At 31.9% G+C, this 15159-nt stretch overlaps 1 protein-coding gene across 1 annotated transcript; it reads right to left on the bottom strand.

Moving 5' to 3' along the window:
* Positions 1-512: 512 nt before the first annotated feature.
* Positions 513-12964, bottom strand: LOC123668830 (zinc finger protein 658B-like). The gene is made up of 15 exons (XM_045602522.1): positions 12687-12964; positions 10949-11119; positions 10615-10729; positions 9868-9975; positions 8494-8642; positions 8122-8254; positions 7886-7986; positions 7688-7751; positions 6879-7027; positions 5560-5783; positions 3652-3753; positions 2968-3137; positions 2441-2524; positions 1557-1735; positions 513-1114 (listed from the first exon to the last, which is right to left on the bottom strand). Exons 1-15 carry the CDS (start codon positions 12828-12830, stop codon positions 1001-1003), a joined length of 2007 nt encoding a protein of 668 aa, XP_045458478.1. The 5' UTR covers positions 12831-12964; the 3' UTR covers positions 513-1000.
* Between the last annotated feature and the right edge of the window lie 2195 nt (positions 12965-15159).

Below are 15159 nucleotides of genomic sequence, written 5' to 3'. Positions count from 1 at the left end.
TAATTACACGTGACAATTGTTCGATGTGAGAAACAAGAGTGACTTAAAATTAAAGATCGCTCAGTCGGAGCATCGGGTTGTTTTGGGTTCTTCATGTTGGGTCGTTTCACACGGTGCCCAGGTGAGATGCCATGGTGGGAAAGTTTCGTAACAAGCTCCGGCTACCGATTCGAGACGTGGGAATGTTTCGAAGCAAACCCCGGTAAGCAAATCCCGGCATAGAGCGTTTCGTAAAAGTTTCACATACATCATGTATTTAACGTGTATTAACATGAATAAATCAGTGTAAAAACAGCACTCGTGGAGTAAAGTCATTTCTTCCTCCTATAATATCGTACGTGCACAAACAGTTCCGTACAATTACTTTTTTTTCTTTCTTCTTATAATTTCTAGGATTCGTATTTCCTGTACGGGGTAAATAACAAATTTATCTAAAAAAAAAACACAAGATAACAATTTAAATACCATTCGTTGTAAAATAACGAAAATTTGTCAAAAATAAAACAAAAGAATCATCAAGATCCATATATTTTATACATTTTATTTTTAATCAATATTATTTACAAAATTTTATAAGCAAGTAATTAATGTCACAAACGTTTCATAGTTTTCGCACACTTTATTACACATAAATAAATGAAATTACATTATAAATTCAGATTATTTACATAAACTGACTTGTTAAATAGATAGTTTATAAATTAATGAAATTTTAATATTTCTAAAGTGTAGAGATCCAACAAAAACAACTTCTCAAATGTAAAATTGATTAAATTCTACTCAAAATATACAGAATGTATATTTGTTAGCGTCAATATTTACTTTAAAAACTTTAATCTGCAGTCATAGTGTATATTCCCAAATGAAAATTACACCATTATTATTGTTTCTTCATTTAATTTGCTGATTTTAAGATCCATTTAAACAGTTTGGATTATCTGTAAGTTAACAGGCCTGCCTTCTCGAGATTATATTAAATAAAGATATTTGTGAATGTTGGTCAGTGTGTCTGTGTGATTCCTTGTAGAGTGTAAGCGAGGGGCGCGGACGACGCTGGTGCGGGCGCAGGAGGAAAGTGCCCGTGCGCGCGTCTGTGGTTGTGAAGAGCCGTCCCCTGCAATAAATTATAAATATTAAGTCATAGCGTGTTACGCATAACACTGATAATAAACATTATCTTTTAAATCCTTTTGACATATTAAGTAATATTTATAACTAACGATCCGCCTTAGCTTTGCAGTATGTAAAGTTCCTGGCGACAGCTATCTTTTAGGCATGGATATCTCCCGGGCATCCCATAACACATCCCTAGCAAAGCTTTAACCACAACCTTCATTTAATATTATAAAGAAGAAAGATATATATTTTTTGTAAAAAGCCCAACCAATATTTGGCTCTGTGGGAATTTTTGTTATTTTAAATACCTATAATGACTGGACTACTACTAGAATAAAACATTATCACTAAGTTATATTTCCTATATTTTAACGGAAGAAAACGGAATAGCCGAAATCATGTAATCCAGTTATTTATATGGATAGATATAGATAGCTAACCTGTATGAACCGATCTCCACACAGTTCACAGACATAAGGCTTGTCGCCTGTGTGGCGCCGTACATGGAGCTTGAGGTCGTTGCTCTGCGAGAAGGCCTTCTCGCAGTACGAACACTTGTAAGGCTTCATACCAGTGTGTACGCGCATATGCCGCGACAGCTTGTTACTGCGAGCGAAAGCTGAAATTTTCGCCATAACATTTCAATAAATTAAACTAGTTAATGTTATTAATTTCAATAAATAAAATAATTCAAAATAGCTTGTTTTTTTTTGTTTATTGCTATTTCAGTTTGTAGTATATGTAAAAAACGGTACCAAATAGTGTGGTATAACTATTGAGAACTAACTATATATGCTGTTCCGCTTAAAAAAGTACTGTTAGGTTAGGTATTTATTTATTTACACTTTAATGTACACTATATATGAAATAAAATAAACAAGCAACATTAACAATAAAATTAGTAGAAAAATGTACAAAAGGCGGCTTTATTGCTTAAAAGCAATCTCTTTCATGCAACCTTAGGACAAAGGAGATGATATATTGGCGGTATAGGCGTACAGTTTAATTTTATAAATAAATAAATGTGAAACCACTCAATAAATAGACATACATACATACATACATATATAGATAGATTGTTTACATAGACATACACACACATACATATATACATACATATACATAAATACATATACATACATATATACACATAGATACATACACACGCATAAGTTTATAAGCATACTACATAAATAGGTAATAGGTAAGTGGGACCTGATCTGGATCGGAAAATGTTTTACAGCCCATAATTTTTCGTTTCTTAACACAAAAATAAAAGATAAATATTATTATACATTTAGTAATAAATACGCATAATAATTACCTTTGCCACACACGCCGCATACGCAAGGCTTCTCACCAGTGTGTGACCTGCGATGACACTGCAGATCAGATGAACGAGGGAAACCTGTAAATATATTACTAGTTGAAATGTTAAAAGCACAAGAAAATAAGTTAGTGAAATATATTATGTTATACTTGTATTAATCTGTGCGTTTATTAATACTTGAGATAACAAAAAGGAACTAATTTTTTTTACATTTTTTTTTTTTTTTTGTATTCAAAACGTATTTTTTAAATATGGTAACTGTGTCTCAATTTACGTAAAAATTATGTTTTTAACTGACTTCAAAAAAGGTGAAAATTCTCATTTCGGCTGTATTTTTCTGTGTATATATAGTATAGATAGTTCATAGGTGGTGCTTGTTGTGTGGTTTTTGTGATGAATGTGGTGGTAATTTGAGTTAGACCTGATTAGTAGTTTTTGAGTGATCTTTAATAACAAATAAGTAGTTTTGATTGAGAACAAACGCAATTATACAAGGAAAAAATCCTTAAGTACTATATTACCTTTGCCACAGAAATCACATTTGTACGGTTTCTCCCCGGTGTGCCTGCGCATGTGTACAATGAGGTTGGAAGAGTTCGAGAAGCTTCGTCCGCAGTATAAGCACAGGCTGGCACTGCTGCTATTTCCTTTGGCGCCAGAGCCCGTATTGTTATGAATACGCATGTGTGTCCTTGAACGCAAAATTATTAAAATTAGTAATATAAAAAGTAGTGTTTTTCTTTCATGTAAAACCAAATAAATTAACAAATAATATTTAAAAAATTCTGTATTGATTTTAATAATCTACTGGTGGTCGCTGAGAGGTCGTGTGATTCGACCATAATTAAAAATTAATTTATTAGAAATTAAAGAAAACCAAAAAATTATGAAAATAAAGTACCTTTAAAAAAAAATTCAATTTGACTACAGACTTTGACAATCAACAAAAGAAAATAATATGCATCTGTGTGTCAGATACATGGTAGTGTGTGTAATATTTTTTTAAATAATTTTATGTATTTTTTATGTATTAAAAAATATATTATGTACTACTATAAGTGTGCGAAACTTCATACTCCTCGGTTCGCGCAATTTTCGTAAAAAGAGGTGGACGACGGTGTGTGTATGTTATAAGATATTTATTAATTATTTTTTTTATTATTATTACAAGTATCATATGAAACAATAAATATTTTTCAATTTACCTAAGGTTATCCCTTCTATGAAACTTTTTATTGCAAATGTCACATTCAAAGCTTTTATCCACCGTCTTGTGTACGTTCGCATGTCTTGCCAACAAGTCTTTTCTGCAACAAGAACATAATGGTTTGATGAATGCAAGCTGAGTAGGAATACGTCAACCACAGCACTTAGACTCCGGTCCGGTCACATTCCACTTAATAAGTTTGCCTACCTAATGAAAAAGGTACCATCTCCGTTGTGTACCGAATGCGGCATCATTGAAGATGCAGTTGACATTATGGTGGAATATGACCGAAATGAAGATATTAGAAATGATATGCTGCAAATAACTCAAAATTTTAAAGAGCTTGGAGGTTATAATTCAATTTTGGCGTATCCTCTCTCAGACCCGGCTAAACTATTGTACAAGATTGTAAACATTGGTATGCGACGACGACCTCATTAATTTCTTGTATGTAATGTTCTTATGGAGCGGCGTAGTCCTTATGGACTAAAACTCCTTAAATAAAGAAGAAAAAAAAACAGTCTGTTAATAAATGTTCGTTTTAAGTTTAGAAACATTACGGTAAGTTTCTTTGTATTTATTTCTTGTTATTTTACAAAATTTATTTACAGTAATTATAACATACTAGGCGACCTCGCGAACTTCATACCGCCTTATCTTTGTTCTTGAATACAATACTATATATATATATATATATAAATCTTGTGTCACGATGTTTGTCCGGGCTAATCTCCGAAACTACTGGAGCGATTTTAATAAAATTTGGCACAGATGTGTAACTTTGTCCAACTTGAAAGATAGGCTATAATTTATTTCGATATACACAATTATTATACTCAATAAAAAATTTAGGCGATGCGAAGTTCGCCAGGTCAGCTAATATATATATATATATATATACAGGGTTACTTATAATATGTCACGATCCCTTTAAGGGGTTGTCAGGAGGGGTATGGACAATCACAGAAAAATATTTAAAAAAATCCATGTTAACCGATGGTGGGATAACCATCGAACTGCTGGCTTTGAAATACACAGGCCGAAGACGGGCAGTAGCGTCTTCGGTGCGACAAAGCCAGCCCTGCGGTCACCAACCCGCCTGCCCAGCGTGGTGACTATGGGCAACACAAATAGTTCACGCCATTTTTGACGCGAACTTGTGGAGGTCTTTGACCAGCAGTGGACTGCGATAGGGTGAAGTGACATTCTTCCTAATAGAATCTTAATTCTCTTAATTTTTATGAAAACGTTCGTCCTTTCTGTCATATATATGACTATGGTTGCAACAATCTCCTGTATAGATAGGAGTATACAACTTAAGCACAGACTTAAGTTGTTTATGTGTCATTAAGTCAGTCTAAAAAAAAATATGGAGGTAGATCATAAATGATTGTAATAATCAATTTAACGCTAACGCACCTCAAAACATTTTAAATAACATGCAGAGCAGATAGCAGAGTATGTTTATTTATATTCATTTTGTAATATCGATATTTTAATCTATTTTATATTACTTAGTGACGTAATTAATTAATGTCTACAACACCAGGAGCATTGGAACCTCATTGCCTACCCTACCCACTACCTTCCGCAGGCATTTTGGCTACCTTAATCACCACAGGAACACAATACTATTTGAGATCAGTATTATTTAGCTGTGATCTTCTGTAAGGTTGAGGGCCTTCCCCAGTCACGTTGCTCCAAATTTTGAACAATATATTTTCCGCTCACTGAAACATCAAACTGAAAACCAAAAAGTTGTACGGTAAAACATCCACTATCAGGGCAGATTTCATTACTGTTTCACACAATTTCACTTCTCATATTTATTTCATATCACGGTACAAGCCATCGTTTTTTATGTGGTAAACTCCAAAAATACTTAGATTTCTAAGGTCAGTCTCACCTATAGAACCGTCTGTTGCAGATATCGCACCTGTGCTGAGGCGGCGTACGGTCGCGATCCATGAAGCGGACAGACACACTCTGGCCAGTATGGTCACGGAGGATATGTTTATTAAGAGAGACTTCATGGGCGAACCGCAAATCACAAGACGAGCATGCGAACGAACGTTCCACACGAGCACACACAGTCCTGTGTCGAGCTGCACTCTTCAGCGTCGCGAATACCTGAAGTTTATTTATTTATTTTATTTTTATTTCTTAGCTGAAACTAAATACTTGGAATACACATAAAAAGCTACGAAACGTGAATATACAATAGTAATTAACGGATAAGTTGAGATTAAAACAGCAACTTTTTGAAGTTTTTTTTTTGTATATAACTTTTGCAGTTGTACATATTATGTATATAAGTAACCAACTTAATATTAACATGTACTTATCCAATTAAAAATACATATTTGAAAGCTTGAGCCTAGCAGAGATCTCATTTGAGATATTATTATGTTGATAATAGTTTTCATTACCGAATAGTACCTTTTTAATGGACTTCAAAATGGGAGGATTTTTTCAAATCAACTATATATTTTCTATTTTTACTTACCTCATAACTTCTTATTGGGTGTACCTGTACTTTTGTTTAACTGAGATAGAGTAAAGCAGGAAATTTGCTCAAAATATGGAGCAGCCCTCGAAGCAAGCCCCCTAGTACCTCGACCTTAAAGAAGATCACAGCTAAGAAATACTGCTTTCAAGAAGTGTTGTGTTCCTGTTGGTAAGTAAGGTGACGAGAGCTCCTGGGGGGAAATGGGGATAGGGCCGGCAACGCGATTACAATGCTTCTAGTGTTGCAGACGTCAATAAGCTACCGTAATTTCTTACCAACAAGTGAGCCGTATGCATGTTTACCAATATAGTTATATACTTGAAACGATTTTGATGATCCTTTTTTTTTTGAAAGCTAGTGTGAGCGAATAAATTTTTTTTATGCCTATTAGTATTTCATAGGTGCAAAAGCCTACGATCCGCCTAATGGTAAGCTGATACCAAAGCCTATTGATCGATCGATAGCGTATAGACGCTTACAATACATTTCAATTCATGCATTTATAGTGTCATTCCGACCCAATCCCTGACCCTCTCAGAGAGCTCTAGTTACCATAATCACCACAGGAACACAGCACTACTTGAGAGCAGGCTTATTTAGCTGTGTTCTTTTGTAAAGTTGAGCTGCTTCCCAAGTTGGGCTTCTCAAAATTTGTGCAAGACATTTCCTGCTGTGCCTTACCTCAATCAACAATAATGGTAGTCAATAAATAGTACCTTATCGCAGAGATGACACCTTACAGATAATTCTGGATGTTCGCTGTCACGGTGTTTGCTGAGTTCATCACTTGATACAAACAGGGTTCCACATTTTTCACAAGCGTCAACACCGGCAGAGTTCTGACAAACGTTTGATGTATGTAACACTTTATATTATAACCACATTTTTTAGTTTTAATATATGGAAAATATTTACTAAAATTTCCCACAGTAAACTAAATAATAAACACTTAAGGCTTGTTCTACTGCACATAAGTTATAAATCCAACCACCAATTCGGCTGATTTATTTTTTTTTGTAAGTTCCTTAAGGGCCACGGAAGGTTTTAGATGCTAAATTTTTTTTAAAAAATCTATATAAATAAAAATCTAGTAACTATTGATAGAACCAAGTCTGTCCGGGCAGTTAGTTATAAATAAATGCTTCACACTAAACACATAAGTTATGGGTTGTCTGGAAGAAATGGCTAATTAGCCATAAGTCCGCCCATTGTACTTCACTGTCTGTAACTATCTTTATGCTTTTTTTTTTGTAATATGTTTGTGGTGTCCAATAAAGTATAAAAATAAAAATAAATAAATAAGATACAAATAGACTTTAACAGCAGGAGGCAGAATAGCCCTTAAGGACCTGCTTATCCTCAATTAGCTTAAACTACAAATTTTTGATTTATATTTGCAAATAGAAAAATCTCATAAGTATACTGGATATCTGTGGAACCAGTCATTATTCAACTCTTCTTAAGTTTAATGTATTAATATTATTGAAAGTTAAACTTACAGTATCATCGCTTGACATAATCTGACGCAGCTGTACTTCAGAAGATGAATTAATCTTTCGTTCCTCTCCTGGAGCATCTGGTGGTTCATCCTATGAAAAAATATATTGTATATATTGTATTGTATTTATGGGGGGGTTTCTTACTACCCAGTTAAAAATGACTGAGACTTATGTATTGTATTTAAAATATGGAAAGAAAACTTTTAAAATAGACTGTATCTTACTTGTTTAACCCCACCAGGAAGTACCACGCAATTGTGTCGATTAAAATCTTCTATGTCGTGATAAACTTTTTTACAAAGCAAACAACTTGTTACTTTTACTTCTGCAATAAGTACAATACATATATATTGATATTAGTTATTGATTGATATTAATAATAAGAAATTACATAATGATATTGTTAAGAACAATAATAATCATGGAAACTAATAAACAAAAAGACTTCTAAAATAGTTACCTTTGTGCTGTTCCTGGTGTAAAATTAAATCATCTTTGGTTTTAAACTCTTTTTTACAGAATACACAGTTATGTCTTGGATCTTCTAAATACTTAGGGCTATATCCATTTTCAGATAATTTGCTGAGCAATGTCTATTACATTGAAAAACATTTGTCATTAATATAGGGAATGAAGGTTTGATGATTTCAAATGTTATATTATATACATAAAACAATTATATTATCTACATAGACTCAAATATTATATTATATACTTCACACGAATTTTTGAAATTTGTTACGATACAGTAACAATTTACAATATTTTTAGGTATATTCAAAACTTTTATTAGAGTACTTCAACAATATCAGTAAATATTATGCGTACATACGCTGGTGAGTAGCTTCTTCGGACGCCCTCGTTTTTTTGGTCCCAAAATATCAGCGTGATAGTTCCATGCGTGTTTCGTAAGGTCATCGGAGTTCGTAAAACTAGCGCCACAAACAGGACAATACGTGCTCTCTGACTCACTAGTGTGTCCTGAAAACCAACTTATTTATTCTTTATTTTAGTTTAATAATTTAAACTATTTACTATGTTATCTTTTTCTTCTTCTTGATGTCATATTATTTCAGCTATGAAAACAAGAAAGATCATTTAAATAATTTAACTAACCTGTCTGAAACTCTTCTTAATAAACTAAAACATGCGCGAAACAACTATTTGATTCATATATGGCCTGAGAAAAATTATCATATAATCAGATTATCGAGCCAGCCTGAATTGGCTTAAAATATGAGACCGACGTAATTTACATTTTCCATCTTTTCTCTATTCTATTCTTCTCTATGCTAACTCTCCTACTTACTAAAAAGAACGCTTAACATTTCTTGGCTGATATTTCTAGCCTGCTAAATCTCCGATCTCAAGATCAAAACAGACTGAAACTCCCTGTGTACCACAGCCAAAGCTATAGTGAATCCGTTAAAATTAAATCTATAAGACTATGAAATGCCCTTGCATATTATTATGTCAAGTGCAGTCGATTTCGAGTCAAAATGCAATATTTACCTATGTATGTTAATAATTTATATTATACTAGCTGTCCCCACGACTTCATCTACGTGGAATAGTGACTTTAGCTGTTTTTTTTTTCTATATATCATTTGGTTTATTTTGGATTATAAACACCGTCACTTTGGTATTTACATATTCAATGTGATTCTTTAAATTGGCATAATTTTTTTATTTATGAACCGATTGACATGATACAAACACTAAATGTTAAGTGAAGCTTACCACAATATATTAGTGAAAACCACATAGAAATTGGATAAACTATTTCTGAGATTAACGTGCACAGACGAAAATAGACAAAAATTCTAACAATCATTGTTTTGCAAGCTATTTGCGTTGACAAAGGTCCCAATAAAATTTTTTCTTGTATATCTTAATTTTCGTACTTTATTGTTTAATTGAAAAATATTTTTTCTATTATTGGAGTTTGTCTGTAAGATTACACTATTAGTAATAAGACCTCCTTTGCACCTTTTAATGTATAATATACTTAACTTAAATAACTCATACAGTTATATTTCCTTATGTAATTTCAAATGTGCAATAAAGTGTTCAATAATAAGCATAATAACATTCATCATAATATGTCTTAAGGAATTTTTTAGCTTTGGATGACATAATATATATAGAGAGAATTTCAGCAATTCTAAAACACAAATATTATGACATACATTACATACATACATACCACTAACTAAATACTTGTTTTTAATCTCATCATTTAAATTTTCATCAGTTGTCTGTTCAGACAGGAATGTATCTTTACACTGTCCATCCGCTTCATACTTGACTGTATCTGAAAAAATTCTTGTACATTTAATAAGAAAGGTATTATTTATACTAGATCAATATATTAAATTTGTCACTATAAAACAGGACAATATTTTTTAAAGAATTTTCTTTTAATTTATTTCAATCTGTCTCATGAATTAACTCAGAATTAGGGACGTTATGGAGCTTCGACTGCGATAAGCCGGAACTGCCTACTATTCTACCTACTTTTCCTACTACTTCCTACTGTTCCGAAACTTTTGATTTGGAGGTTTATTTGAAAAATATTCCTTGACAAATTTCTAATAAAATTTACTGAATAAGTACAATAGATAAAAACGTATTCCTATCCTTATAGACGTCTGCAACACCAGAAGCTTTGCAAGCGCGTTGCCGACCCTATCCCCAATTCCTTCCAGGAGCTCTGGTCACCTTACTCACCAAAAGGAACACAACACTGCTTTAGAGTAGTGTTATTTTGCTGTGATCTTCTGTAAGGTCGAGGTACTACTTCAGTCAGGCTGCTCCATATTTAAGCAGGAAATTTCCTGCCGTGCCCTACCTCAGTTATTAACCTTTATTTAAGGCAAGACATAGAAGTGTTATAGATATAGTGTGTTATTAGTAATCTTCTTAAATAGTGAATTATAAACTCTTTACCTACCTACATTATTGTATGTTTCAGACTCATTAGTAAAGGTCAGATTGAGATCCAAGTCTATGTAATCATCGTGATTGTCTCTTGCAAATTGTTCAGTCTTCACCTCGACTACATTGGACTTTTGATTATGGAAAAAAAATATTCAATTAAGTTGTAATATAGGTTTTAAACTTTCAGGGTCACTGTTAACACTTGTTGTATGGGACTTACGATCCAGAAATTTCTGAGATTGTGGACGCAATGAACATGGCAAGAGGAAATGTTGAGAGTTTTAAAATGATAATTGTGACAAGTTTTATATAAATTTTTAAATTCAAATTTAGTGAATTTATTTTACCTCATATATAAAACTATCATCACTACAATTTTGCTCAATTTTTTCTGTCTTTAGAAACCCTCTCAATGTATTGTCAGCTTCTTGTGTGCGTGACTTAAATTCATATGCACTAGTTGCTTTCTCCTTACAGATGACACATATTGTTGATGGCAACCCGTCATCTTGTTTTATCTATAAAAACATTATAAAAAAAAGACTAATTAGAGAAATAAAAATGTAGGGTTTGATTTTGGAAAAATACTAATTTAGGAGTACTTAGTAGCAATTTGAACTTATACTATATTCTTATTTTTAAATCTCTTTCTTATTAAGTGTCATAAATAGCATTTGTTAAGAAATTGTTATCTATATATACAAAAATGAATGTTTGTCTGTATGTCCTACAGAATCATAAACTATGCATTTGATCATGTCATGATCTTCGGCAAAGTGTTGTACATGAGCCCACAAAGGTTTCCGAGTTGGTATGTAGAGTGGTTGTAAAAAATAGAAAAAGCATAGCAACAGAGAGTGAAGGATACAACTAGTTTTTAAATTTAATATATTAACATTTAAAACAAATATAAAATATCAAATAAGCAAAATTTTGTTCACTTCATTACAAGGAAATTTTAAATGAGAAAGATGTTAACATGTTTATTTTTAAAATCTGTCCCATCTGTTATAAAAATTACATTTATATACATTTAATACAAGAGCATACATATGTATTTACTTTCGCTCAGCATATGTGTACTATTTACATTATAAGTGTATACAAATATTTAAAAAAAATTTGTGGCTCATAAATTATTTTTATTAACCATAATTACTCATTTCGTAGAAAACATGCGTATTACACTAAAAATAAACTTATCTATACTAATATTATTAAAAACTGAAGAGCTCGTTTCTTTGAACACGCTAAACTCAGGAACTACTGATTTCAATTAAAAAATTATTTTCATGTTGGATAGTTTATTTATCGAAGAAGACGAGGCTATATATTATTTTAGTACATTTTTTCCTTAAATTAAAGTGGGTGAAACCTCAGCGCAAAAGTAATGTATAATATAACAAAATCTGTAACACTGATCTTTATTTTTAATGTAAGTTTCGCTAATCTAAAATAATTTACATACAATTTGTAATAAGCTGTGTGGCTACGGCAATAAAGAATATAGCCACCCCCTCTCTTCCCGTGGGTGTCGTATGAGGCAACTAAGGGATAACACAGTTCCACTACTACCTTGGAACTTATAAAGCCGACCGCTGGCGGGATATGACATGGATATGGGGATGGCGTGTTCACTATGGGCAACACACATGAGTTCACGAATATAGACATAGGCTGAAGTGATTGTGGCATTAGTCAAATCGGAAACTTGCACCGGCTAATGAATTTTATAGTTATAATATAATTATATTGTTCTATTGTACATATTTCCAAGTATTCTTAAAGACCTTTAAATTAATCTTTCCTGAACATAATTTCTCAATTGGGAGAGTACATGTGCAGTATGTATAACATTAAACATAATCATATATATATTAATATGACAAAATCTACAATGTTGATTGTTATATTTTAACAAATTTCGTTTAGCTTAAATAATTTACATTCGTGGCAATAGTTTAATCGCAAGCTTACACCGGTATATGAATTTCACATATTATAATAAATAATAATTTCACATATAATTCAAATATTTTAAAAGAATATAGCGTAATATTGTCCTAAATATAAGATAATTATTACCTTTATTCCTGTAATTGAAGTGATTATACTATCCAGTGTGAGAGTTCCCAAACGTATTTCGAAGACTGATAGCATTTCTATTTCTTTAGATAAACAAGTTCGACATAAGTCTTGCATTTTGAAATTAGTATTTTGCAAAGCCATATTTGAATGTTTTTTTTTTTTTTTTTCTTATAAAGTAAGAATACAAAAACGTTAAATTGTTATAAAGCCACTGTTTATAAAATATAATGAAATACCTACAGATACAAAATTTCTCTCTGCTCCGTCTCTATGCTCCATGCATAAAAGATTAAAAATAACCATTTAACGCCGAGTTGCACGAAAAGAAATTAAAATTTAAGTAGTGATTAAACTAATTTAATCGCAAGAATCGTATGAAATAATATTGTATATAATGTATGTATAAAAGGAAAAAATGTGATACTTTTTATATTAAGTAAGAAACTTATTTGAAATGTGGTATCTTTAATAGTTAATTTGTTAATTGCAATTACACAATGTTTTTAATTACAAAAACACATTTTATCAAGTCCGCATTAAAAAAAACCAACTTATCGAAAATTCGAGTTGGCGTAGTATAAATTGGTGGTGTCAAATTAAGCGTCACTAACCCGGCGTGCGCAGTGCGTACTGCGCACCGCCACACGTGACCACACACATCGAATGCATTAACGTACAGCGGCGTTGAAGCAAACGAAAAGCTATGACACTATCGTAAGTTAATCTCTCATCATTAAAATTGGGCTTAGTTGCATGAACTGTTTATACGACTGTGTATATGGAGCGTGATACGGAAGAAAAATGTTAGCATGGATAATTAGAACAATACCCATATAAAAAAACAAAAAGATCTAACAAAAATAACAGAAAAATAATTTACGGTTGATTTAAAGACCGGTAAAACATATTTAAAACGTTTTATCACGATTACCCACAAAACTACGAATCCTATCGAAAAAAATTAAAGCGCAAATTTGTAAATAATAAACAGATCTACAACTTATGTTTTTGCACTTTTTTACAAAATTCCGAAATTTATGCGAAAGACTCAAAAAAAGCATAGAATTTATGTTTATCTCCCACAAAAATAAAAATTAAATCACGAAATTTCGTGAGAATTTACCTTTTTAATGTCGCAAGCACATTGTAATTTTTTTCTATTGAATATTATTTTTTTGTCTTATTTTAATTTTAAATCAAAAAAATCATCATAGTTTTCTATCGAAAATTCTCACGAGATTTTTTTTTTTACTTTTTCTATAACATCGTTACGCGATTTTTTTTATGGAATCTCTTCTTTCTAATTCATTTTCTAATGGTTAAAAAATATACAATACCTACAATGATAATTTTTACAGAATTGATTTAAAAAAAAAAAAAAGAAATAATTTGAATTCGATTTTTCTTTTATTTTTTATTTTAAGTCACGGGTTATATTTGTGTTTATGAAAGTTAAGGATAATAATAAACTAATATTTTTTGAAATCCAAAGTTTGTTTTGTTTATTTCTTACATTCCTTTCTCTATTTTTTTTTTTTTTTTTGTATCACTTAAGTATCACTCGAGGCTAAATGCAACTAATTAGGTCATTTTCTTAATGCGCCTATTAAAGGGTTAATTATAATGTAAAATTTTGTATATTTTAATTTTAGTATTTTTTATTAATTATTCTTAATTTAATTTCAGGCGTGTCCGAAAAAACTGTGACCAGAATTACAAAAGAAGGTAAGCAGCAGCGAGTACTTAAAAAAAATTGTCACACCAGGGAAGAATCGTCCGCACCCCAAAAAGTTGGACTTGGATGGGTTTGATCTGTGCACCATACGGGATAAAATTCACAGTTTTTATATTGTGAGGAAGGAGTTACCGACATTGGGTAAATTACACGCCGTATTGAGAGAAGATATCCATTTTCAGGGAAGCATCACAACATTGCACAGAATAATACATAAAATTGGTTTCAAGTATAAGCGATGCCAATCCAAACGGAAACTTCTCATGGAAAAATGTGAAAAAGAGCTACTTATTGTATATTTAGGCGAGACCTATATACATAATACTTACCATACAAAAAGTTGTTCGCAAAGTGAGGAGGAGCCGGGTCTGTTGGTCTCAGAATCTGCAGAGAGTCGCTAGATAATCGCTTATGCAAGGACAGAAAATGGCTTCATAAATGATGCATTATTCATGTTCAAATCCCAATCAAAGTCTTCCGACTATCACCACGACATGAATTCCACAAATTTCCTAAAATGGCTGAGGGAAAAACTGATCCCTAACCTACCTGAAAGGTCTCCTGTGGTAATGAACAACGCTTCTTATCACTACACAATTGAACAAAGCGCCCACAATGTCGAATATCAAAATTAACATGCAAGAGTGGCTGCGAGGAATGGGTATCTATTTTGAAAATACCTAGACAAAAACGGTATTGTTTGATATAATCAAACAAAATAAAGGTCCACCGACA

This window comes from Melitaea cinxia, chromosome Z, assembly GCF_905220565.1.
Source record: "Melitaea cinxia chromosome Z, ilMelCinx1.1, whole genome shotgun sequence".
NCBI lineage: Eukaryota > Metazoa > Arthropoda > Insecta > Lepidoptera > Nymphalidae > Melitaea > Melitaea cinxia.
Note: the sequence above shows the minus strand (reverse complement) of the source record. Positions and strands in the feature narration are given on the sequence as shown.

Excerpts from the sequence above, each read along its gene's own strand:
- LOC123668830 (XM_045602522.1), bottom strand. The coding sequence starts at position 12,830 with ATGGCTTTGCAAAATACTAATTTCAAAATGCAAGACTTATGTCGAACT. Across the intron at positions 10,730-10,948 it reads ATGATAGTTTTATATATGAG|TCCAATGTAGTCGAGGTGAA; the intron begins GTAAAATAAATT and ends CATAATCAAAAG. Across the intron at positions 1,115-1,556 it reads GTGGAGATCGGTTCATACAG|GGGACGGCTCTTCACAACCA; the intron begins GTTAGCTATCTA and ends AATTTATTGCAG.